Source organism: Schistocerca serialis, chromosome 2 (genome assembly GCF_023864345.2).
Source record: "Schistocerca serialis cubense isolate TAMUIC-IGC-003099 chromosome 2, iqSchSeri2.2, whole genome shotgun sequence".
Taxonomy (NCBI): Eukaryota; Metazoa; Arthropoda; class Insecta; order Orthoptera; family Acrididae; genus Schistocerca; species Schistocerca serialis.
The window spans coordinates 412123083-412150773 of NC_064639.1; the positions used below are offsets into that span (position 1 = coordinate 412123083).

The 27691-nt window shown below is 44.3% G+C and overlaps 1 protein-coding gene across 3 annotated transcripts in view; it reads left to right on the forward strand.

The window, feature by feature from the left end:
- Positions 1 to 27691, forward strand: part of LOC126455578 (uncharacterized) — a 213670-nt gene that overhangs the window by 139542 nt on the left and 46437 nt on the right. For all 3 annotated transcript variants that reach the window (XM_050091334.1, XM_050091335.1, XM_050091333.1), the window contains exon 4: positions 13675 to 13840. In XM_050091334.1, coding sequence (XP_049947291.1) covers positions 13675 to 13840 — 166 coding nt within the window. The remainder of the gene's footprint in view (positions 1 to 13674; positions 13841 to 27691) is intronic.

Below are 27691 nucleotides of genomic sequence, written 5' to 3' on the forward strand. Positions count from 1 at the left end.
CAAGCTCTAAAACCTGCAGACAGGTTTACATACCAATTTTGCAAAGGAAACGTTGTTGCATGATGATGAAGATAGTTTGGATCGTGTCGTCTTTAGTGATGAATCGACGTCTCACATAAGTGGAAATGTGAACACACATAATGTGCGCATCTGGAGGTCAAGAAACCCTAACAGAATGGTGCAATTGCAACGAAACTCCCCAAAATTGAATGTTTTTTGTGTCGTATTCCGGTGGAAAGTTTATAGGATTTTCTTTTTTGGTAAAGCAACAGTAACTGGCGCTTCTTATCTTGATGCGCGATAACTATGGACCTTTGCTCAGTTGGAAAATGCTGAACCACCGAACTTTGGCGGCAAGATGGTACGCCGCCTCACTGGCAAACTCAGTACAGGTTCAGTTAACTGCTGTTGCACCTGACCACTGGACATATCAGGAGACACAGCTTCTTTCGTAAGGCCAGGTAGTGCTACATTCGTGTAAACGAGAGGTTTAGCTAAAGCATGCGAAATCACTTCTAGAATTATATAAAATTTTTGTGATGAATAAAAACACCTTACTCCAGATTCAGAGGGGGAAGGGGGCGGGGGAGTGGCAAGAGCCTTTGTATTCTGACAGCCATTTCCAGTAAAGGACCACATGTTGCGCCATCATAAAAAGTTATGTAAACTTTCATTTTTCTTTTCATTCAATCTCAAATCTCTCAACAATTTTTTGTGAGTGAACTTTGAGCCTCCTTGACCTAATTTTTCATCCTCACTTGTTTCTGCTTGCAACAAAGTAGAGCAATTATCACAGCATCAGCGTATTTGTCAACAGTCTGAACCACAGTGTTATTGACCGTCTAGTGTCCGCTTAATATCTTGCTTCCAATACGTTGATTACAGTTAACCTTATGCTTGTTTTGATTTCTTTAATTTTTGTTTGTGTGCAAGGCTTTGTCTTCGTTTTAAGTCTAGCTGCTTCTTCATTATATTGTTATTGAACCGTGGTGAGTCCTTCCTAATCTTCACCATATTCCAAGGCACCACTGAGTCTAACATGTGGTCTACAAAACAAAAACTCCGTCCGAACACAACTCGGAAGGCCCAGCGATGCTGACCGACCGTCGCGTCATCCTCAGGATATAGGCGCCACTGGATGCGGATATAGAGGGGCAGGTGTTAAGCACACCGCTCCCTCTCCTGGCAGTTGTCAGTTTTCGTGAGCTGAGCCGCTACTTCTTAATCAAGTAGTTACTCAGTTTTCCTCACAAGCGCACTCGCCATCAGCGGTCAGTAGACCAGTCACCTATCCAAGTGCTAGCGAAGCCCGACAGCGCTTAACTTCGGTGATCTGACGGGAACTAGTATTACCACTGTGGCAAGGCTTTTGGCATATGGTCTGCAATGCCTCTGAAATTATTACCAGATATATTCCGCATTTTCATCCTTGACCTATTTGTTAACCGCTGATAGGTCAGGTTCACACATAAAGCACACCTCTGGCAAGACGCAATCAATACCTTCACTGCGCGATAACAACGGTGAAGTCACTGATGACAGTGCCACTAAAGCAGAGCTATTAAAAACGTTTTTCCGAAACTCCTTCACCAAAGAAGACGAAGTAAATATTCCTGAATTCCAATCAAGAACAACTGCCAAGATGAGAAATATAGAAGTAGATATCCTCGGTATAACAAAGCAGCTTAAATCACTTAATAAAGGCAAGGCCTACGGCCCAGATTGTATACCAGTCAGGTTCCTCTCAGAGTGTGCTGATAAAATAGCTCCATATTTAGCAATTATATACAACCACTCGCTCACAGTAAGATACGTATCTAAAGACTGGAAAATTGTTCAAGTCACACCAATACCCAAAAAGGGTAGTAGGAGTAATCTGCTGAATTACAGGCCTATATCACTAACGTCGATTTACAGTAGGGTTTTAGAACATATACTGTATTCGAACATTATGAAGTACCTCGAAGAAAACAATTTATTGGCATATAGTCTGCACGGATTCAGAAAATATCGTTCTTGTGAAACACAACTAGCTCTTTATACTCATGAAGTAATAAGTGCTATCGACAGGGGATGTCAAATTGGTTCCATATTTTTAGATTTCCAGAAGGCTTTCGACACCGTTCCTCACAAGCGTATTCTAACCGAACTGCGTGCTTAAATAGTATCGCCTCAGTTGTGCGACTGGATTCGTGATTTCCTGTCAGAAAGGTCACAGTTTGTAGTAATAAACGGAAAGTCATCGAGTAAAACAGAAGTAATTTCCGGCGTTATAGGCCCTCCATTGTTCCTAATGTACATGAACGACGTAGGGGACAATCTGAGTGGCCGTCTTAGATTGTTTGCAGATGATGCTGTCATTTACCGTCTTGTAAAGTCATCAGATGACCAAAACGACTTGCAAAATGATTTAGATAAGATATCTGTATGGTGCGAAAAGTGCCAATTGACCCTGAATAAAGAAAAGTGAGAAGTTATTCACATGAGTACTAAAAGAAATCCGCTAAATTTCGATTACGCGATAAGTCACACAAATCTGAGGGCTGTAAATTCAACTAAATACTTAGGGATTACAATTACAAATAACCTAAATTGGAACGATCACATAGATAATATTGTGGGTAGAGCAAACCAAAGACTGCGATTCATTGGCAGAACACTTAGAAGGTGCAACAGGTCTACCAAAGAGACTGCTTACACTACGCTTGTCCGCCCTATTCTGGAGTACTGCTGTGCGGTGTGGGATCCGCATCAGGTGGGACTGACGGATGACATCGAAAAAGTACAAAGAAGGGCAGCTCGTTTTGTATTATCGCGAAATAGGGGAGATAGTGTCACAGACATGATACGTGAATTGGAGTGGCAATCATTAAAACAAAGGCGTTTTTCGCTGCTACGGGATCTTCTCATGAAATTTCAATCACCAGATTCCTCCTCCGATTGTGAAAACATTCTGTTGGCACCCAACTACATAGGGAAAAATGATCATCACGATAAAACAAGAGAAATCAGGGCTCGCACGGAAATATTTAAGTGCTCGTTTTTCCCGCGTGCCGTTCGAGAGTGGAACGGTAGAGAGACAGCATGAAGGTGGTTCATTGAACCCTCTACCAGGCACTTTATTGTGAATAGCAGAGTAATCACGTAGATGTAGATGAAGTTTCATAGCGACCCATTAAAGATACAAATGGTTTGCTGCAGTTGTACATCTACATCAGTACTCCGCAACACCCCTGGTGGTAGGTGGTGCATGTAGTCGTGGTGCTGATCCATGCCCCCCCCCCCCCTCCTTTCCCTGTCCCATTCGCGAATTGCACGTTGAAAGAACGATTGTCGGGAAGCCTCCATGTTAGATCTATCTTCTCGAATTTTCTCGTTGTGGTCATTTCACGAAACGTGTGTGAGACAAAATAATATATTGGCCGACGCTTCCGGGAATGTACTCTATGGAAACTTCAATAGTAAAACTTGCCGTGAAGCACAACTTCTCTCTTGTAGCCTCTGTCACTAGAGCTTTTTGAGTATTTCCGCAATGCTCTCAAACGGCCCTACGATCCTGTGACGAAACGCGGCGCTCTTTCTTGCATCTTCTTCATCTCTTCTGTCAGCCCTATTTGATAAGGGACCCAGGTTAATGAGCAATACCCAAGAATCGGTCAAACAATTGCATTGTAACCCTCTTCTTTAGCAGACGAATTACATTTTCTTAAGTTTGTTCCCGTGAACCTCAGTAGAGCCTCTGATTTTCCTACTATTTCTTTTAAGTTGTCGTTCCACTTAAGGATGCTCTAGATAGATACTCCTATATATTTTACTGTTTCTACTATTTCCAGCAATATTTGATCAATAGTGTAGTTGTCTGACTCGGAGCGAACGGCTGCCGATGATGTCTGTACGGTCTCTAGATATGCGGGAGGCAACAGAATACCACCGCAAATTATTTTCCCATTATGAAGTAGTGTCCATTTTATATTTAGAATATCGCTTCCTCTCATGTTAAATAAATATCCGAAGTAATCTCCCACTCGGATCTACAGAGGAGCGGGTATGAAAACTTGAAAGAAGGCGTAGTATCAAAGCAAGGATTAGTACCTGGATACCAGAACACTGTGACAAGCAGGAAAACTAGAAAACCTTAAGAGAGAGGGCGAATAGAACAATACGAACTTTGTAGGAGTTTAAGGTAAGATGCGATGGATGCGGAAATTGCAGTTACATGAATACATAATACAGGGTCTTTCCCAAAAGTTCCCAAAATGAGTTTTTTAAATCATTTGTTCAATATTAGTTTACAATCTGTTCAGCACTTTCCAAATTATTCTTCCCCTGCTTCGATGCGCTATTGCTAACGCTTCACCCAACCACTGAAGGCGCCCTGGAAGCCGTCAATCAGAATCTCCCTTAGTTTGGTGGTCGAAGCTACTTTTGCCGCTTCCAGCGGCCCATGCCGAGTTTCTATCATGGTTCTTTTGATCCTTGGGAACAAAAAGAAGTCCGTTGGTACCAGATTGGGGTTTTAAGGCGGCAGGGGCAGTGATGCCACACCCATTTTGGCCAGCAACTCGGAAACAATGAGCGCGGTGTAGCCTGATGCATTGTCATGGTGCACGTGCCAATTGTCGCAAATTTCTATTCGGATGCGTCGAATCCTGTTACACAACCGTTTGAGCATTTCACAGTAAAACTGCTTGTTGACTATTTGTCAAAATGGTTCAAATGGCTCTGAGCACTATGGGACTCAACTTCTGAGGTCATCAGTCCCCTAGAACTTTGAACTACTTAAACCTAACTAAGGACATCACACACATCCATGCCCGAGGCAGGATTCGAACCTGCGACCGTCCACTCGGCCACCGCGGCCGGCGACTATTCGTCCTTGTGGTACAAATTCACTGTGAACCACATCTTTTCTGCCAAAAAAACGCGATGAGCATTGCCTTGATTCGCAATTTCATCACCCCTGCTTTTTTTGGGTGAGGAAACTCTTTGGTGTGCGACCCACTGCGCTGACACTTTGATTCGGGATCATACTCAAAAATCGACGTCTTGTCCACTGCGATCACTCTGTCCAAATATTCTGGGTCCGTTTCATAGCGTTCACACAATTCCTGGCACTTCAACAAACTCTGCTCCTTCGTATCATTCGCCAGGACTTTACGCACCATTTTCGCACAGACTCTCCTCATTTGAGGTTCCTCAATTAAAATGCGGTGAACGATTGTTTCGGGTATTCCACACTCCTCTGCAATCATCTGAACACTTAATCGTCTGTCCTTGTCCACAACTTGACTCACTTTTTGCACCGAGTGGTCCGTTTGTGATGTCGACGGGCGTCCCGAGCGGTCAACGCCGTTGACGGGCTGCCAACCTTCCCAGAACATGAAGTTTTGGCTTTGTTTCATCGGCCTGTCACTGCAGGCTCCCTGAAACATTTCGAGCGTCTCCTACCCGTTTTTTCCCAATTTCACACAGAACTTGATTGCATAACGCCGCTCCAAAAACTAGTCCCTTGTTTCCTCGACGAGTGTGCAGTAGATACCTCTGCACAGAGCGTGACTCTGCCTTAACAACTGCCCGCAGGCACTGATGCCGGTCTAGTTTCGATCTCCTACCAACTTCTCTGCCCAAAGCTCCACCCCATCAGCCAGAGTTGCCAACTACCAAAAATCATTCTGGGAACTTTTGGGGCACACCCTGTATACTACTCAGGAGGACAAATAAAAAGAAGAAATAGAGTAGGGGTGATGATGACGCAGGAACGGGCTAAGTGTATGGAAAATGTAGATTATGCAAGTGACAGGGTTACTGGTGAAGGCTGAAAGGAGTAAAAAAAAGTTATATTAATTATTCGCATGCATATAACAACCTCAGAACATGATGAGCAACCCATAAAGGAAACAATTAGCCCCATAGAGAAAGTAATGGATGAGAATCAAGAATGCAGCAAAATAGTAATGAGCAATTGGAAAGTCATTGTGGGAGATGAGAAGTAGGAAACCACAGTAGGCAGTCATGGTTTTGGAAGTAGGAATCACAGAGGTGAACGGCTTATTGACTTCTACAGGGAAAGACAGCTAGTAGTTCAAGCATCACAATAGGAGGATCTACACTTGGAAATGTCCAGGGGATAAATATAGAAACCAAATCGATTTTCGACTTGTGAAAGGAAGGTGTAGAAATGGAACCAAAAAGATGCACACTTTACCAGGTGCAGATATTATTAGCGACAATGATTTACTTATGGCAGGCATAGAAATAAAAATTTTAAAAAAAGCTGAAGATAGCTGCCATGGTGAAGCAGTGGAACCTAGAGAAGATAAGATCCAGGAGAGAAAGAATTCTGGAAATGCTCTCACTTGAACTCATTCACACATTACTAGACAAAGGACCATCTGAAAGTGTCAACGAGTATTAGAATATGTTGAAAGGCGGAATCTTACAAAGGGGACAGAAAAGTATGGGATATGTAAACTGGAAAAGGGTTAAAAAGTCTTGAGTCACACAGGAAATAATTTAGAAGATGGAGGAGAGAAGGAAATTAAAAAACAAAAACAATGAAGATGCAAGAAAACTGTACAGAAGACTGAATAACGCATTGCACAGAGAAACAGAACAGGCCAGGGAAAAATGGCTAAAAGAGGAGTGCGAATCAACTGAAGAACTGGAGAGAGGGGAAAACACGATTTACTGTACAACAGAGTAAACACTACTACATAGGATCAAAACAGACCAAGAGGTACTTTTATGGAAATTCTCAGCAAAGATGAAAATTTAGTGTACAAATATCGTGAGGACGTCCTTCAGGGAGGTTAAGACTATTTAAAGGAGCTATATGATACAGACTGCAAATCAACAAGTGTGAACTTCACCCCGCGAACAGCGTAAATGACGACGAGAAGGAACCAACAATCATAGAGAAAAAGTAATGAATGCAATAACAGCAAAGAAATGGGAAGTAGTAGATATGGTTACAGTACCAGGAAAAATACTAAAATACTTTAACCAAGGAGGACCAACATATATAGCGAGGTTACGTAACAAAATATATGGCAGTGGTGAATGGTCAGAAAACTTTCTGTCAACAGTAATGATTCCAGTACCAAAGAAATAAGGAACCAAGAGGTGCAGTGAGCACAGGACAAATGTTAGCCTTATTTCACATTCTCCCAAAGCTATGTTAAGAATCATTAATAAATGACTGGAAGAGCTGATGGAGGAGAATCTACCAAAAGAACAGTTTGTTTGTAGATAGAATACAGGCGCAAGGAATACAAAAGGATTCATGCGAGTTTTGGGTGAGCGGTTTACTGAAAGCGGAAGATATATATATATATATATATATATATATATATATATATATATATATATATATATATATATGCTTTTATTTTCTCTTGGTCCTCAGAATGGCAGATGTACTGGCATAATAAAATGAAAGACGGTAATATATCAGAATGCTGCTATAATTGTTAATTGCTAGACATTTTACATTAGCAATAAGCCTATTTCGGCATTATCGCCATCTTCAGGCACTTGCAACCAAATAGGCTTTGTTATAAGTTGTGAGATTATAACTAATAACAGTTTTGTTTCACTGTGTGCAAGTATTTACTTCCACACTGCATCATGGCGCTGTCGCTGTCTTATAATCTTACTGTTGCATAGGTCGTTTCCAAATGCAGCCAAGTTTTTAAATATTTATCTTAATCTCTATTAATTGCTATTATTCGCAGATGTTAAGTCAGGTCATACTGTTGTTGGTTTGACAGCTACGACTGACAGCTAATCCAGAGATGCTGTATGGTTTTATGCATATCATGCGCAGGAAGTACCCCATAGTGTGGTACCATAAAGCATCGCTGGATTAGCTGTCAATCGCAGCAAAACAAATCCACAATAGTATATCCGAGTGATAAGCTTATATCTCCAAACAACAGAAATTAACAGAGATTAAGATGAATATTTCAAAAATTATCTGCAGTTAGAAACGACTTATTCAACAGTAAGATTATAGGACAGCGACAACGTCACCATGCAATATGGAAGTAAGTACTAGCAGACAATAAAACAAAATTGTTATTAATTACAATGTTACAACTTTTAACAAGGCGTATTTGGTTGCAGAGAGCCTGAAGACGGCATTAATGCCGATGTAGGCCTACTGCTAATGTAAAATGTCTAGCAGTTAACAATTATAGCAGCATTCTGATATATTTCCGTCTTTTATTTTATCACCTATATGTGTTATATAGACTTGGAAAAGACCTTGGACAGTGAGGTTTGGGACAGACTCATAAGCTTGCAACTATAATTAGGGAAAATAGAGTGATATGGAAAACCAGACGCCTCATGATATCATTATATTTACATCGAAAGGTGTCACTAAAAGTGAGAGAAGAACGTTCCAACTGGATAGAACTAGGAAAAGGAGTAAGACAAGGCTGCTGTCTGTCTCCTACACTTTTCAGTCTGTACTTAGAAAATATGATTAACTATTGCCCACCAGACGACTAGGGGGAAATAATTGGAGGAAGAACAATATGGTGTTTGAGGTTTGCAGACGATATGGTCTTCCTAGCAACAGATAAACAACAGTTACAGATTATACTGGATACCTCTGAAGCTAAAGGAAAGGAAAAAAAAGTAATGGCACTAGGAGGAAATAAAAAGGTGAAGATAATACTGAATGGAGAAGTATTAGAACATGTGCAAAGGCTTAAATACCTGGGAAGCTGGATAGAAAGCGACTGGATGAGCAACACAGAAATTAAAACAAGGAAAGAAATGACGAAAGAGACGTTTTATAAGAAAAGGAGAATTTTCTACAGCAATGTGGACAATGATTTGTGGAAAATGCTAATAAAATGTTTTGTATGGAGTTACCTTTTGTATAATGCTGAAGCGTGGCCAGTGAGGAAGAAAGAAGAGCGAGGCTGGAGGCTTTTGAGATGTGGACATGGCGGAAGATGGAAATAGTAAGTTGGACGGATGGAGTGAAAAATGAAGGGGTACTGAGAGGAGTGGATGTAATAAAAAGAAGGAAACGAAACTACATTGGACATATATTAAAAAAGAATGAGGGGGCTTATGAAAACGGTCTTATGAGAGTATGTGAATTGAAAGAGGAGACAAGGGAGGAAGAGATTTCAGATCTTGGATGATGTGATGGACGGCAGCAGACACAGCAACACTAAGAAGGAAGCAACGGATTGCGGGAAATGGAGACGCAAAGGACATCATAATATGGCAGTAAAATGGTTATGAGCGCAATTGTTTCGTAGCGGATTTTTTGCTTATGCGCAATATGTTACATTTATTTACGCTACGAGTCAACTGCCAGTCTCTACAGCTGTCATCAATCCTCTATAGTTCCTTTTGCTAATCGTTATTGTTTTCTGGCGTTGCTATCTTCTGACAGACAATCGCATCATCTGCAGACAACCTTAAAGAGATACCGAAACATTCCGCTAGATGATTTACATGCATTGTAAACAGCAATGGTCCTATCTCATTTCCCTGGAATTCCTGAAAACGGGACTAGCCTGCGCTTTTTTCCAGGCACCAGGCACACTTCGGTGTTCCAGCGACCTAAGATAAACTGCTGCTAGAAGAGTATATAGTTCTTTCACATAATCTCTGTAGAAACTTACTGATATCTCATCTAGCCCTGATACCTTTTCACTGAATTAAGTTGTGGACCACTGTGGCGGGTTTGGAGCAAGGCTACTAGTGGTCAGGAAAGGCTGCAGTTCACCATCCTCGGCGCGGTTGCAAGCGGCTTGGTGGGTTAGCACCAGGAGATGGTCGACGTGTCATCATGTAGACTGTGTTTACAGATAATATTCCACTGTAGCCAGAATGCATCAGTTGTGGTGCCAGGTGGTGGACAACGCCCCAAAGGCGCAGGTCGGACGACGTGCTTGGGTCAGCAAGCGGCCCTCTGGGATGGCTAGCACCAGCTGCCCCATGGACAGCAGGCGGCTTGGCCAGCACTCTACACACGTGGCGCTGACTCAGGAACCAAGTAGGGCGGGTAGCGGCAGCTGGAGTAGCACCTGTGCCAGATGGAGGCAGCAGCGGCTCACAGTGGTGATGTGTGCCAGCACAGGGAGTCGATCAGCAACAGAGTTCGCCGCATATGGCGACCAAACACAGTGAATTCTGTTTGCATAGACGATAGCAGCTATGAGGCTAGGTGCTCAGTGCATGAACCATGGTCCCCCAAATGGAGGTGGCAAGTAGCAAATGACAGTTAGTCATAAGGTAGCCCACCAGCTGGAAGGCGGCAAGTCTGCAGCAGTTGGACTTAGTGTGGATAGCAGACCCATGGCTAGTGAAGTCAGCGCCTAGCGATGGAATCGTCTTGAGCCACTTCCAGTCTTAGGTTGCCATAGAACTCCCCTCGTAGCTGGCTGCTGCCAGTGACTGAAAACTACATGTGTACAGTAATAAACAACTGTATGACTTTGGTCCACTAATGTTTCTGAAGTGTGCCACACCTCTCTTACAAGCTATAACAGAACCAAGGCGCCTTGTGTGGTTATAGGTCAGTTATGACGTTATGACTCCAGTGTTTCCTTTGTGTCTGCAATTTCACAGCTGTGGCTGTGCTAAGTGGTGTAGGAGATTCTCTTTTCATATGCCCTTGATGATAAGCCTGTAATAACTCAAATAAGGTTTCTTTCGCAAGAACACCTACCGAACCCTTGATGCCAGGGTTTCATATGTCATGACTTCTGTGGCATCTCCTGTGAAGTTGGTCACAGGGATCAGCTACTACATCAGGAGCAACGTGCCTCCTTCGTTCGATGATATACTCCACTGGATCGTAGATTAACAATAGCTCTTCAAGAAAATCTTGACAACACATCTCACAGTTTGAAATACATATACAACACTTTTTGATTTTTCTTATACGAATCACAAGGTCATTGGCTGTTTACCTACTAATCGTTATTTTCTAAGGCTGACCGTATCAAGTGACACCTGCAGCACTGTGAGTTTGTGTGTGTGTGTTTCCTGTACTAAGCAGAGTTAGAACCACTGAGACAAATGCCACTGCAACTTCGTGACGTTGATCATGACAGTATTGCATCTGTTCCGCAGTAATGCACCTTTCTTGAATTACTACTGACTCACTGAAGCCCCTCGTTTTCCAGTCTCTACAATGAATCACCATATCCTAATTATGTGGAACAAACTAATAAAACAGTAGTGCAAAGTTCTTTCCCCTTCAGACATTCCCCTACAAAATCATCCTGAACAACATATCGTCCTATTCAATTTATCTCTTATGCCTGTTTGTTTGGTAACTTCTTAACTCGCTGTCTTGATACATACGTCGGTACTCTGCTTTTACAGCAGAAGTTTACCTCACGTTTTCCTAGGAAATTCATCCATAAAATTAAGCTGATTCTTAACTACTACCAGTGCCCACTACGGCAGTTTCGCTTATTTCCCATACTATAATGCTGATTATGGTCTGACTCCATTCCACAGTGCTACGCTTCCTAGTGGTTCGAACTGAGTCTTAAAGACGTTGGTCGCTGTTGGCTCGTCGGATGAGCCTTCCACCAGTACGTCATTTACAACAGCTTCCCCAGTTGGAATAACGCACCGCCGAGTGCCACTGCATGCTGCCAAAGATCAGTTTTTGCATGACGTTTCCTTTTACCCACTGTAAACATTACATTTCAAATATCACAAATTTTACGAACTTCCTAACCCTTAGGTATACCTTCCTGAAAGAATTTAGCTTTGTTGGACCGATCACTTGTATTACAAGCACTTTTTCTTTCCTTTCCTCCTCCCCGCACACAGCGATTGCTGCGATGAACCTGGTGCAATATTCACCTTTAAATGTGATGTACCACCTCATTATCACAATATTTGCAACATAAGTAACATCATCACAGCCTCATGTGCATCCTACGCAGTAGCTACAACAAAATTGTCTGCATATATACTCTGGACGTATTTGCATGTGCAGAGGGGTCCAGGAAAATAGTCAGTACCAATGAAACAATATGACATGTCGTTACAATTCTTGCAAGGGGTAATGTTATTTTATGTGTTCAACGTGACCCTCATTAGCAGCCAAAAAAGTCGATGCCACTGAGCTTTTGACCGAATTACGGCCGTCAGTGTTTCCGGTGTGATAGTCGCGCAAGACGCCTCGATGGTTTCTCGTAGCTCGTTCAGTGTAGCTGTCTTCGTTCATAAACTTCATTTTTTAAGTTCCCCCATTGGTAGAAGTCAAGAGTTGTAAGGTCTGGAGACCGTGGTGGGTACTCAACAGCTCCTCTTCACTGCGTGAAATAACAGTAGAAATAAATGTGGGACGAACAACGAATCTATCCGCTAGGGCAGCGCGGCGAAATTTGGAGTGAGTGGGCCATGGCAGCAGACAACCGACGCGAGAGCCCTTGCTAACAGCATGGCATCGCCTGCAGCGCCTCTCCTGGGTTCGTCACCATATCGGTTGGATCCTAGACGACTGGAAAACCGTCGCCTGATCAGATGATTCCCAGTTTCAGCTGATAAGAGCTGGTGGTTGGGTTCGAGTGTGGGGCAGACCACACGAAGCTATGGATCCATGTCGTCAACAAGTCACTGTGCGAGCTGATGATGGGTCCATAATGGCGTGGACTATGTTCACTTGGAATGGACTGGATCCTCTGATACAACTGAGCCGATCGTTGACTTACTTGGAGACCATTTGCAGGACCATGGACTTCATATTACCGAACAACAGCGTCATGTCACCGGTCCATAGTTATTCATGACTGGTTTGAAAAACGTTCAGGACATTTGAAGTGAATCATTTAGCTACCCAGATCGTCCGACATGAATCCCATCGAACATTTATGGGACGTAATAGAGAGATTAGTTAATCCACCAAGTCCAGCACCGGCAATGCTGTGGCAATATCTACAAGAGACTTCCAGCGACTTGTTGACTCCATGCCACGTCGAGTTGCTACACTACACGGGGCGAAAGGAGGTGCGACACGATATTAGCACGTATCCCATGACTTTTACAACCTCAATGTATACGTCGTACAATGATATATTCGTGCAGGGTACATTCGGCGGCGTATGTGGACACTGTCTGCAAAATATGTTGCGAGCAGAATTAGTAGCAAAAAAGCAATAAATTTCGAAGTCGTGCAATGCATGACATAAGCACTGAGATTCGTGAAAAACTGCGGAATTTTCACGAGTCTCAGTGTTTATCTCCTGAAATATGGTAGGTGGGTGGTTCTTACCTCCTCAGCGATTGCTGCTTGACAGTAAGGGATATGTGCACACAAGTTTCGTTCAAATCGGTCCATTGGTTTAGGAGGAGATGTGGAAAACACACACACATTTTTATAATGTGTATGCGAATGCTTCGAGATTTCTGTTTTCCTGACTGTCAGAATCTTCACCCATTGCCAAGTAAACCATAAGAGTGTGAATTCGAAGAAATGTGTTACTCCCTTAATTTATGTATGCCAATATATGTTAACCAAAAAACATTTATCCCATACGAGAAGTGAGCGAAGGGGCATGAAAAAAGATATAGATCAGAGAATAAGTAAATATTCCGAAATCGACGTTCATCATTTCTGGAACTTTTTAATTCAGAGAAAAAATATACTTCGTGTAATTATACCGTTTCCTCTGTTTACAGGGAGTCTACCACATCCACCGGTTTATGCTAAGAAGAATCACTCTAGAAAAATTCGTCGCGTTTCCTTACGGGAAGTACAAATTGTATTTCAAGGGACTGAAGGACGGCGAAAGATTAGCCTGTGCACAGGCACTTACTTCTGTCTACGAAGTTGAAAATTCCCAAGGTGAGGAACTGCTTCCTATTTAACTCTTGTTATCTACTACTTATATCTGTGCAAAGCATTAACTTCCACAGCCGAGGGTGTTCATGATCTTTAGAAAGGTGCAGACACCAATTAGGAATAGCGCTGATGGAATAAATTAAACTTACAAGCATATGGTTGGCAATGGAAGAAGAACTGCTTGCTTATAGTTACCGATCACTAGACTGTGCACTTTTGGCAATGATTAAGCCTCTAACTTGTCCACACTGTCTCAAGAAAAGAGAGCATTATTGGTGTCTGTTTTCTCTTGGTCTACATTATTATACGTCTTAGCTAGCAATATACTAAATAAGCGGTATATCTGAAGACTGAAAACAATTTATGTTAGTGCATACATGCATGCAGATGATAACTGATCATAACATCACGTCATAGTAATGGGCAGCAAATACAAACACAAACCCATAAAGATTTTTAGTAATATTCTTCTAAGCTATTCAGGTAAAAAAAGAAGAGGGAAGTATAGTTGCAAATATACTTATTTTTATTCCATCAATTTTCGGGTGTGCAGCCGCAAGAATTCTCCTTCATCTTCTAATATGAAGAGACACATACTTATTTTTATTGCGACTTTATCTTCTGCTATATGACGGCTTCCATAAGGTACAGATTAATCTTTAAGTAGAAGCTACAGTATCGACTGACAGACACTGTATGATATGGTACAGAAGCCCTCTACTGGTAATCTCATCGGTGAGCTCAGCCCGCCCCGTAGTGCTGTTTGAGAATTGCAGTCAGCGCACGACACTATTTCAAGGTTTCCACTTGCTCTCATTGTCTTGAAAGACACAAACATGACATTATGGGATACAAGCAGCCATCACAGTCATCTGCACTTATACAGATGCAAATAAGTAACAACACTCAACCTTCACCAAACTAAATGGATGTTGTGTGAAGAAATACGACACTTCTTTATCAGGTATACAAATACATGGTTTCGGCCGATATGCACTGATAAAACTCTTTCGAGCTTCCAGCCGCATCAAGTGATTTAGAGTGCACGAGCCTTCGGCCGACTACTCCTCGGTCATTGTCAAGTGGTGACAGTCAGTTCGTTGCTGCTACCGTTCGTATACAACCGAGGGCCACGAGAAAGACAGGCCGCGGCGCGTACGTCACGAAGGTAGTCCTGCGCTCGCTCGCTCGCTCAAATAAGCAGACAAACTACGTTTCTACACCTGTTAACTCATAACTAGGCGTGTCCGTACAAACTAAAACTGAATCTTCTACTGGAATCCGCTATTATGGAATCTTACTGCTATTAGTCCTATAATGATGGGAAGTCCATGCGCCTACTTATAATTTGTTACGGCTGCACTGGCGTACAATAAAATAAAATCATGCTAAAATGGATATCAGTTGCATAAGGCACTACTTCCAGCATGTAATGAGAACTGTTAAGCAGAAGAAACTAAATGCTATGAACACACCGTTATACCATTTATATCGATTAAATTAAATTAAATTTTGCTGTAGTACTGTTAATCAGCAAGACTTCACAATAGCATATTCCAGTGGAAGATGCAATTCTCGTTAGTACTTACACTCCCAGCTGCGAGTTAACAGGTTTAGAAACGCATTTTGTCTGCTGAGCTGAGAGAGCGAGCGAGTTCAGGACTACCTTCGCGACGTACGCGCCACGGCCTGTATTTCTCGTGGCCCTCGGTATACAACCCAGTGAGGTCACTGGGATTCACTTCAGCGCCATGTGAGGCAATGTTTTCGTAGCGCATCCGATGTGCCGATTGCCAGGCCGTGCTTAGTTACAGGCCACTTTAACTGAAGCTCTTCTCACAGATTTTTAAAAATGGTTCAAATGGCCCTGACCACGATGGCTCTTAACATCTGAGGTCATCAGTCCCCTAGAACTTAGAACTACTTAAACCTAACTGACCTACGGACATCACCCACATCCGTGCCCGAGACAGGATTCGAACCTGCGACCGTAGCAGTAGCGCTGTTCCGGACTGAAGCGACTAGAACCGCTCGCCCACCTCGGCCGGCTCACAGATTTTTATCTCGATCGTTTCTTTTATTACGCTATCCCGTAATCTATTAGGCCGTGTAATGACAAACGTTGTCGAATGCTGTACGGTGTCCGATTGCTAGAGCATGCTCTGCTACCGCTGACTTCTTAGGGTGCCGACGGCGAAAGCATCTCTCGTTCTCTACACGGCGTTGTTCGTAAGTACACACAGTCTATCTATCATAACACTGTCCACACCAACATGGTATCTTATATAGCCTTGGTGTTCAGACGCCTACGACGTCTATAATAGGCTTCGTGAGTTAATGAATTTTTGACAAACTGCCTATTGGCTTCTGTCTCGGGTTCTTCGGCCGACGTTCATCTAAGGATTTTTCTGACGTTTCGCCAGTACGAGTGCCTGGCATTGTCAAACCTTCACCCTCCATTGCCGGTGGTGAACTGAAGCCGAGCTCGCGGCCGCAGACTATATGTACCTGGTGCGCCAACGTCCGAGGGCTTCTCCGCGGTCATTTAAGGTGCGGTTCTCCTCTTACTACTTGCGACGGTCGTTCGCTGCAGTACGGGAAGCCAGGATCCGTTTACCTTAAGGCTATCCTCTTTCTTGTTGAAACTGTTCGCCTGTTTTTGTATTTCTACAGCTTCTCTGAACAAGCGCGTGTGATAGTGCTTCTCTACAGCCAGAACTTCCGTGTCGGCGAATTTTATTACGTGGTCGGTCTCATTCAGTGCGTGCTATGCCACGGCCGATTTCTCCACCTGCCCCAACCTGCAATGTCGCTTATGCTCTTTGATCCTGGTGTTAAATGATCGTCCAGTCATTCCGACATAACTTTTCCGCATGTGCTGGGTATACGGTATATTCCCGACATTGCAAGTGGGTCTCTTTTCTCCTTCGCCGATCTAAGACACTCTTTGATCTTCCTTGTCGTTTGAAAATCGTCTTTACCCCATGTTTGCGCAATATACGGCCGATTCTGTCCGTTACACTGGGGATGTATGGCAGAAAGGCCGTACCCGACATTTCTTTTTCTGGTTCCTTACTTCGCCGAGTGTTTGGCTCTGTTACATTTCTAATGTAATTTGTGGAGTACCCCATTGCTCCTCAGAACAGTTTCCAGGTGTTGCATTTCTCCTTTGAGGTGTTGCGGCTCAAATATTCGTCCTGTTCTCGTTACGAGCGTACTAATCATGCCTCTTTTCTGGCTCGGGTGGTGGTTTGACAGTTTGTGCAGGTATCGGTCCGTGTGTGTCGGTTTTCGATACACGCTGTGTCCCAGGTTTTCGTCGTCCCTTGTGACCAGCACATCTAGAAATGGCAGTTTCTTGTCCTTTTCTACTTCCATGGTAAATGTTATGTTGGCATGGAGGCTGTTCAAGTGTCTTAGGAAGTCACCGAGCTGTTCTTCACCATGGCTCCACACCACGAAAGTATCATCGACGTACCTGTACCACACCTTAGGTTTGCAAGTCGCCGAGTCCAGTGCCTGTGCTTCGAATTGTTCCATGAAGATGTTGGCCACAACTGGACTGAGAGGACTACCCATGGCGACGCCTTCCAGCTGCTCGTAGAAATCGCCATTCCACGTGAAATGGCTCGTGGTGAGACATGCATGGAAGAGCTTTTTGATGTCTTGCGGGAACATGGAACCGATGTGCTCCAGAGCGTCACTGAGTGGCACTTTCGTAAATAACGAAACAACATCAAAGCTGACCAGGATGTCGTTTGGTGCAAGTTTCAGTTTCTTCAGCTTCTCAATGAAATGTCCTGAGTCCTTAATGTATGTGTCGGTCTTCCCCACGTGTGGCTGGAGCAGAGAGGCCAAGTGTTTTGCCAGTTTATACGTTGGTGAGCCAGGAGCGCTAACGATCGGTCTCAGTGGAACGTTGTTCTTATGGATCTTGGGTAATCCATACAGCCGAGGTGGTAGGGCTTCTGTGTTGCGCAGGTTTCTCTGTATGTCCGCCGGCAGAGAAGACGCCTTGATTAATCGATTCGTATTCCGTGTGATACGCTGCGTCGGATCAGTGCTTAGTTTTCGGTATGTCGACGGATATAATAGGTCTCGGATCTTTTGCACATAATCTTCGGTCTTCATTACGACGGTCGCATTCCCCTTATCGGCAGGCAGTACCAATCTACTCTTGTCGGCGTTGAGATTCTTAATGGCTTGTGCCTATTCTTTCTTCAGGTTGCAAGCTGGTGGTTTTGCACGGGGGAGTATCCTGGCTGTTTCAGTGCGTATTTCCTCTGCTCTTTCACAAGGGAGGGTCCGAATGGCTGCTTCGGTGTTGGCAATGATGTCCTCCATAGGTATAGTTCTCGGGATGATAGCGAAATTCCCTCCTTTTTGAAGAACAGGCACTTCCTCTTCGGTCAATTGTCGTTCAGTGAGGTTCACCACTGTGTGTGACATGTCGGGAATCGCCTTGTCGGTCTGCTTTCGGCATCTTTCAAACTTTTCCTTCTGCCGCTCGGTGCAGCGCTCGAGTTCGTTCTGCATGCTCCTGTGAGTGATGCTGTCGATCTTGTCCCAGTCGTACCGATGCATTATGTAAAATTAGTTGATTGAAAATGTCCAGAAGTTCCTGATCTGTTCTTGCCATGTCTCACGGAAGTTCTGGCTGTAGAGAAGCACTATCACACGCGCTTGTTCAGAGAAGCTGTAGAAATACAAAAACAGGAGAACAGTTTCAACAAGAAAGAGGAAAGCCTTAAGGTAAACGGATCCTGGCTTCCCGTACTGTAGCGAACGACCGTCGCAGGTAGCAAGAGGAGAACCGCACCTTAAATGACCGCGGAGAAGCCCTCGGACGTTGGCGCACCAGGTACATATAGTCTGCGGCCGCGAGCTCGGCTCCAGTTCACCACCGGCAATGGAGGGTGAAGGTTTGACAGTGCCAGCCACTCGTGCTGGCGAAACGTCAGAAAAATCCTTAGATGAACGTCGGCCGAAGAACCCGAGACATAAGCCAATAGGCAGTTTGTCAACAAGTGGCCACGAAAGCCTTAACAATTTTGTAACGAATTTTTGCTAAACGCCGGCCGCTGTGGCCGCTCGGTTCTAGGAGCTTCAGTCTGGAACCGCTCTGCTGCTGCGGTCGCAGGTTCGAATCCTGCCTCGGGCATGGATGTGTGTGATGTCCTTAGGTTAGTTAGGTTTAAGTAGTTCTAAGTTCTAGGGGACTGATGACCTCAGATGTTAAGTCCCATAGCGCCTTGAGCCATTTGAACCTTCTTGCTAAACTCCTGAAGACCGAATTGATTTTATACCTCTTTAACAGCCAACTAATCTTTTCTGTTTCTGAGCTACAGAACGGAAACACTTCAATCTTCTGGGAGTCCTCCTCGGAGTTCATATTGGTTCAAATGCTTCTAAGCACTCTGGGACTTAACATCTGTGGTCATCAGTCCCCTAGACTTAGAACTACTTAAACCTAACTAACCTAAGGACATCACACACATCCATGCCCTCGGTAGGAATCGTACTTGCGACCGTAGCGGTACGTGTTTTCAGAAAGACGTGCAACGATACCAACGGTCAGCGGTAACTACTGATGCTAGCAGTCCAGCAGAGGGCCAGTGCACAGCCTGTTATACCACTCGTCTCCACAGGGGTTTTGTTGCACACCGTTTCTTTATGCCCTTACATACACGATTAACGATTATTAATTTCGCCTATGAGGTCAGTCAGTGAAATACTGATATATAAGAGCAAACTGAGCAATGAAATCGGTAATTATATCGTTACTTTATCATAGAAAATTGCTTTACTATCAACGATGGTCTTACACACAACGGTCAAATAGAATCTAAAATAGTTTTAGCTGGCAATAAACACATCAGTACATCACAGTCACTGCAAATTCCTGGAGCGACTTTGTATCAGTTCTGGACGTCTGGGATGTGGCATTGTCCTGCTGGATTAGCCCAAGTCCATCGGAAAGCACAATGGACATGAATTGATCCAGGTGATCAGACAAGATGCTTACGTATGTATCACCTGTCGGAGTCGTGTCAGGGGTCCCATATCACGCTAACTGCACACGCCCTTCACTAGTACAGAGCCTGCACCAGCTTGAACAGTCCCCTGCTGACATGCAGGGACCATGGATTTATAAGGTTGTCTCCATGTCCGCTCGATACAATTTGAAACGACCAGGCAACGTGTTTCCAATCATCAACAGTCCATTGTTGGTGTTGACAGGCCCAGTCGAGTCGTGCAATCATCAAGGGAACACGAGTGGGCCTTCGGCTCCGAAAGCCCATATCGATGATGTTTCGTTGAATGGTTCGCACGCTGACACTTGATGATGGTCCAGCATTGAAATCTGCAGCAATTTGCGGAAGTGTTGCACTTCTGTCGCATTGAACGATTCTCGACAGTCGTCGTTGGTTCCGTTCTTGCAGGATCTTTTTCCGGCCGCAGTGACGTCGGAGATTTGATGTTTTAACGGATTCCTGATATTCATGATACACTCGAGGAATGGTCGTACGGGAAAATCCCCACTTCGTCGCTACCTCGGAGATACTGTGTCCCATCGCTGGTGCGCCGAGTATAACACTATGTTTAAACTCATTTAAATCTCGATAACCTGGCATTGTAGCAGCAGTAACCGAGCTAATAACTGCAGCAGACTATTGTTTTATATATGCGTTGCCGACCGCAGCGCCGTATTCTGCCAGTTTACATATCTCTGTATTTGAATACCCATGCCTATACTAGTTTCTTTGGCGCTTCAGTGTACCTCGGAAATAAAACACGTGGGGCCCCAGGCCGTTCGAGCCCACCTTACCCACACGGATCCCAAGATACAAAAGACCACGATCTCTGTCTTGCGTCTCTGTCCTGCGTTTTGTCACGTGACACACTTCTCTAGTCAAATTTACATCCATATAGCTGACCGTCTTTCTGTTACAAACACTTTTTACAATATACAAATACTTAAACCAAATACATTACACAGTTCTGGCACACTTATTCTGTCACATACTATTATATTTTCTTATTACAATTATTTTAATTTTAATATATTGCACGAACCGCAATAACAATCGCTCATCAAAACAACTACTTAATTCTTTCTTGCCCATTTTGCATTATGTTATTCAAATCCTTCTACAATTACTAATACATAAAATTATTATTTAATGAGTAGAGACAGTGAAATATCGGTACAAATTACCCATGCAGGCTCATAGCTTTATGTACTTGTGAATGGCTCTTGTTTAGATACACAGTTTCACCTGTTATGTTACAGATGGCTTGCAAAATCTGGCGACTGTTGTAGCCATTTTCCTTGAAGATTTTCCGGAAGTGGTCAGTTACGGGACAAAAGAAACGACTGAAATTAAACGTTTGAAATTAAAACTTGTGACAACACCTTCAATAAAGACGACAGCCTGCAGCTAAACGCGGCTTGGGACGCGGCCATCGGAAGGCTGAAACGTGCGCGGCGGGTGCACAACGAACACATTAACTTAAATGGCGCTGGAGCGAATACCAATGACTTCATTGGAGGCAGCGCTGCTGTATAGGAACGGTAGCAGCAACCAACGGACAGTCATCACTTAACAATGGCCGAGGAGTACTCGGTCGAAATCTCGTAAATTTTACACCACTTAACGTGACTGGAAGCTCGAGAGAACTTTCTCCTATTAGGTTTTTTATCCTATTTATCACGATTTTCCGTCCAATAGTACCAACTGTGTTTTAAAACTTTATGTTGAAAATTACACAGACGATGGAGATGCTAAACTGAGTGTCTTGAGGGTAAGAAGCCAGTGAACTGAAATGAATATTTCAGGCAGCACAAGGTCTCGAACAGATAATGAGTATGCAGTGCGTGTTTTCAATCTGTTTATGTTTCTGCATCAAAAATGGTGGCATGTACTTGAGAAACAAGCCGCACTCACCCATAATGTGTGCTCAGTGCGGAGTTTTCGCATATGGTTCCACGAAGTCCTTCTTGTATGAACCTACAACAGAATATGGAGAAGCAACAGTTGGTTGGGTTTCAGTTACCAACTGTACACAGTACAACAAACAGCAGGGAATTTGGGAGGGTGTAGCGAAACTTTATGTGCTGCAATTTGAGCGTTGATATTGGATTTCAGTAGTATGAACTGTTGTTGGGGGTGTGCGTTGTTGCTATAACGAGTGAGTTGTAAAAAAAAAAAAAAATTGTATCCATTTCCACCCATTAGTTCCCGATCTCAAAGTTTTCAGTTGAGAACCCGCAACCATCTGAATGTTTTTGACCCTAAATATTTGAAACACCATCTACAGCTGAGTACGTGTGCTTTTAGTGGCACAGTACGTAGTAGGAACATGAAGAAAAGAAGTTGTTGAGAAGTGTATACTGGTGGTTTTATAAAACGAGCTCTTAGAATATGTTGTCGCTTCGTAGGTAAGTACACTACGCAACACAATTAAAGCGTTATCTTTTCTGAACCCTGTAATTATCTCCCACTGCGACGGAGAAGATTAAAATTTGACTCGAAGGTGCCTACAATTTCCCTCTATAATGGTGCAAAAGCGTGGCACCCTGTCACTTCACTCACGGTCTCGACCACGCTTCAGGCAGGAAGAAAAAGACCAGAGCTCAGTATCGACGTCGAAAGGCCTCGGGTGGGGGGTGGGGGGGATTGGCGCCTCGATCAAACTACTCTTTCCCTTGGAGAGTTGATTCCCATACATTTTGCCGTCGGAAACGACATTCCGAGTGCGATGAGCAACAGAACGATGGTCTTGGCAACCTTTGATACTGCCGATACTCCCTGGACAATTCAGCCCATCTCTAAGGATATCGTGGGCCTGCAAATTAACTGAACGTGATCGTATCCCTTTGAAGAGTAACTGCACTGCAATTCGTGTTCTGGTATACAAGGTCGAATCAGCGCGGACCATTCAAAACCATTCGACGAAATCTGAATGTCATCCAAAGCATGGAAGTGTGTTTATGATTTTTCAGCCCTTCTGTTTCGTGCCCTCTCGTGGCGTGATCAATAGGGGATGCGACATTGACACATGTGTGAATACAACAGTAAAAGGGTCCGCTCTAAGTCCCCCCCCCCCTCACTACTTTGGTAACACCTTCGCTGTCACCCGCGCACCCTTCAAAATGGTTTAAATGGCACTAAGCACTATGGGACTTAACATCTGACCTCATCAGTCCCCTAAACTTAGAACTACGTAAACCTAACCAACCTAAGGACATCAAACACATCCGTGCCCGAGGCAGGATTCGAACCTGTGACCGTAGCAGCAGCGCGGTTCCGGACTGAAGCGCCTAGAACCGCTCGGTCACAGCGGCCGGCCGCGCACCCTTGGTGGGCATTTTAGCAATATACCTGTACCGAGACAGCCAGTCACTGATTATACTAAGAAGCAGTGTGACCGGCAAACATTTCAACACCCCTGAGCTTAGCGGCGCTGTGGCCGCATGTGATACGTAAGGGGTGTCGAAAGGGATGCTGGTCGCGCCGGCGTGTAGTAATCAGTGACTGGCTGTCCCTGTAGAGGTATTTTTAAAGTGCTCAGCAAAAGTGGAAGAGTGGCAGCGAGGGGACCTTTGCTGTTTTATTCATGCATATGTCAATATCACACACCCCCTCCCCTCTTCTCTCCCGCCCCCCCCCCCCCCCCCCAACCCTGATTGCGCCTTAGGAGGCCTTAAAAAGCATAAAAACCCTTTGCACCTTCGAATGATGTTCGAATTGCGTCGAATGGTTATGAACGGTCCCTAGTGGGTCCATTCTGTGTACCAGAGAAAAAATTGCGGTCGCGGTACACTCCAAATGGGTGCGGTCACTGTCAGTGGGGTTGCAGGCCCACGATGTCCTTAGAGAAGGGCTGAATGGTCCGTGGGGTCTCAGCAGTGTCGAAGGTTGTCAAGAACGTCGTCCGGTTTCTCAGTGGACTGCGGGCTGTCGTTTTCGACCACGAAATGTATGGAAATCAACTCCCCATGGGTAGGCGTGCTTTCATTGAAACCCTTTATGCTACTCCCTGAGACCTTTTCTTATCGATATCGAGCGGCTCTGTGTCTGAAACGTTTCCGTCGTCCACCCACAAGAAAAACTCGTGATTTCAACACTGAGCGACACGGTTCTGACCCCTATCCCAGAGGCGTCAAAAGAAAGGCAAAGTGTCGGTAAGACGGGGCGTGGCGACCTTCCCATCTTGTAGTACTCTGCAGTGACGTTTACAGAATTTTGGGGAAATTTGCTGCCAATGTGACATCATTAACCCACCTTACGCCTCACATGAACTTCCGAACTCTGGATTCTTCTTTTTCCCATTCGCTGTTTGAAACGTTGCCGATCCCGAGGGTGCCGTCGCATGACGCCAAGATTTTGTACAATTTCAGAGGAGTGTTGTAGGCACCTTTGAGCCAAATTTCAAATTTCTGTGTCGCAATGAGGGGCAAGTGCGGAATTTAGAAAAAGGGGTTTCTAACTGTGTTGTGTAGTTATTACGGGTTGAATAAAAAAGATTTATACTATTTCACAGGACTATATCTTCTGAGAGAGCGAAGGCCTGGGTGACTAGAGAGACCATTCTAACTTACGCATCGAAACTAGATGTTTATCTTCACGTCAGTTGGGGTATTTTTGTTGCAGCTACAGTTGCAGCACAAGAATATTGAAACATCACAAACACAACACATTACTATATCCAGTATGGTTTGGGAAAACCGTTGCCATTCCAAACAGCTTCCATTCACCTCGAAATGGAAAAGTACAGGTCCTATATGATTTTCAGTATATAGTGGCAAGTTAAGGTAATGATGGTGGAGTGGATAGCGATCAGGCACTCTTCTCTCCAAAGTAGACCACAAAGGCTCAGCAGCATAATGATCTGGTGACTGTGGTGGACACGTAAGCTGCGTTAGTTCCCCCTCGTGCTCACAAAAACAGTCTGGTCGATGCCAGCTGTGTGAGCAGGTGCCTTGTCGTCTTGGACAACAGCTTCATCGTTGGGGAACAAACATTGTGCGATGGGGTGGACCGTATCAGCCAAAATGGTCACATAAGCCTTGGCAGTAATGTGATCTGGCACAGTAGCCACGGGCGGCTATCAAATACCGAGATGTGGTTGCCCAAATCATTACCCTATTGGGACGAAAACTCGGCCAGAAGTTGGAAACAGTGTCCAACAAGACTCATCCGACTAAATGACATTTTTCCACTGCTCCACAGTCTAGGTTTTGTGACTCTGGCACCACATTTTCCTGCTACGGTCATTTGTATCGCTAATGAGTGGTTTGGAAATTCCAGTTCGCTCTGCAATTCCTGCGTATGGAGCTCTGTTCACGCTGTTTTGGTGCTGACAAGGTCCGCCAAGTGCCACATTTTGTTCTGGAGTGACTTTTGCACATGTCATCTTACTTTTCGTCACAGTCCTCTTCAATGACCGTCTGTCACGAAGACTCAAGACACACTTTCGTCTGCGTTGTGATTTAGTGGATGATATTCTTCCGATTTCCTAGTATGCAGTATATATCCTCGATTCGGTGCCTCTTGAACCATTCCACTTCGACTGCTCCCGAAAGCACTCACCACACGAGTACCGGCAATTTTCCTATGATCGAAAACACTTAGCACTCAGAGCTACACAAACACTGTTCCGACAACGACTAACACTTGCAATATATTGAGGATATCGCCGTTCTTAGTTAGATACAACCAAGCGCAACCTGCAGGCTTGGCTAGAATCCGGATTTATGCTCAGCCACTCATTCCTCGCAGTGTTTCCATGTTTTTGTTCAACTCCTGTAGTTCGCTAGTTCATTACCCAGTGTACGTGTTGTCGACGGCGTTAGCACAACAACAAAAGACGTTCTGTGATCCCTATCTCAACAAGTTGAATCAGTTGTAATTGCGTAGTATTATTTTCGTCGAGAATGCGGTACTGCGCCTCCTAAAGCATTCGTGAATGGCATCGTAGCTCAAGACAGTAGTTGTTGATGTAAGGGGAAATCCAGAAGTTATACATGTGTGCGTGTTTCGCGTCGACGTTTATGCTTCAAATCGATCCAACAAACAAGCCCTTCATGACGGTGATAAACTTTTTTTTGGTACGAAAAAGCATATTGTACTAGGCTGTTTAGGTTTTTATGTTGGTAACGCCACGTAGCGCTCTGTATGAAAATCACTGACTGTGCTGTGTGCAGTCTGTGGCTGGTTGGCAATGTTGGAATATTCGCTGTTGTAGTGTTGGGCAGTTGGATGGGAACAACGCGTAGCGTTGCGCAGTTGGAGGTGAGCCGCCAGCAATAGTGGATGTGGGGAGAGAGATGCCAAAGTTTTCAGCGGACGATCTGGACGTGAGTCCATCAGAAAAAGGAAATTTGTTTAATTGGATGTCACAAATCTTTCATTGGCTAACTACGCCCATCATTAGTTAGTGCCTTCAGTAGTTAGAATCTTTTATTTAGCTGGCAGTATTGGGGCTCGCTGTATTGCAGTAGTTCGAGTAACGAAGATTTTTGTGAGGTAAGTGATTCATGAAAGGTATAGGTTATTGTTAGTCAGGGCCATTCTTTTGTAGGGATTTTTGAAAGTCCGATGGCGTTGCGCTAAAAATATTGTGTGTCAGTTTAGTGATGATCAGAATAAGTAAATAGAAAACTGTTTGAGTATGTTGAGTTTTGCTCGGCTGTTTGAAAATCAAATAACGTAGAAGTTTACCAGCACAGCCATTTATAATTTTTCAAAGGGGATATTTCAATATGAATAATTAGCTTATTGACACGACGAACGGTCAATAAGTATTGCAACATATTTATTTCTGAAAGCAGGTTGGTTTTATTCAGAATTGCAAGACAGCATATTATTCCCCACTCTTTTGCTAAAAAAAAACCCTACTTTTCAACATATTCTCCATTCAATGCGACGGCCTTACGCCACCTTACTGGGAAGGCCCGCGTGGTACTTCTCTTCTGGTCGACGCCGGAGCCAACGTCTTTCTGCATCAACAACTTCCGCATCATCCACGTGCTGCTTCCCGCGAAGTGCACCCTTCGTTGGGCCAAACAAATGGAAGTCGGAAGGTGCGAGATCCGGTCGGTAGGGTGGCTGAGGAAGAAGAGCCCACTGAAGTATTGTGAACCCCTCTCGGATGGGCAGACTTGTGTGAGGCCTTGCGCTGTCATGAGGAAGGAAAAGTTTGTTTGCATTTTTGTGGCGACGAGCACACAAAAGTCGTTTCTTCAGTTTCCTAAGGGCAGCACAATACACTTCCGAGTTGATCGTCGCACCTTGAGGGAGGAAATAAAACAAATAACCCATTCACAGTCCCAGAAGGCAGTCTCCATGACTTTACCTAATGAGCGTGCGGCTTTGAACATTTCCTTCGAAGGAGAGATGGTGTGGCGTCACTCCATGGATTGCCTTTTAGTTTCCGTTTCGAAGTGATGAACTCATATTTCAGCGTCTGTGACGATATTCGATCCAACTGGTGGACAGGTGTGTCGGCACTACCGACAGAGACGTCCAGTTGTACAGCGAAGTGTTTGGCTGTGATCCATCGAACACCTCGAGGCAGAATATCCGCACGTGCGAACACTGAAGGAGCCACAACTGTATGCGGCTGGCTGGCACGCGGGAGATTGTAAGGTTTGCGAAACCTTGTTGCGACGGTGACAGACGCCTCGTCCAACGGCTCGCCGCGCTTTTGTTCACTGCCAGGTCCCCGTAGACAGCCTGGAAGCGCCTATGAGCATCTGAGATGCTCTGGTTTTGCGCCAAAAGTGATTCACTGACAGCTCTGTGCTTGGAACGCACCTCAGTTACGGACTGCATGTTGAAGGCTACG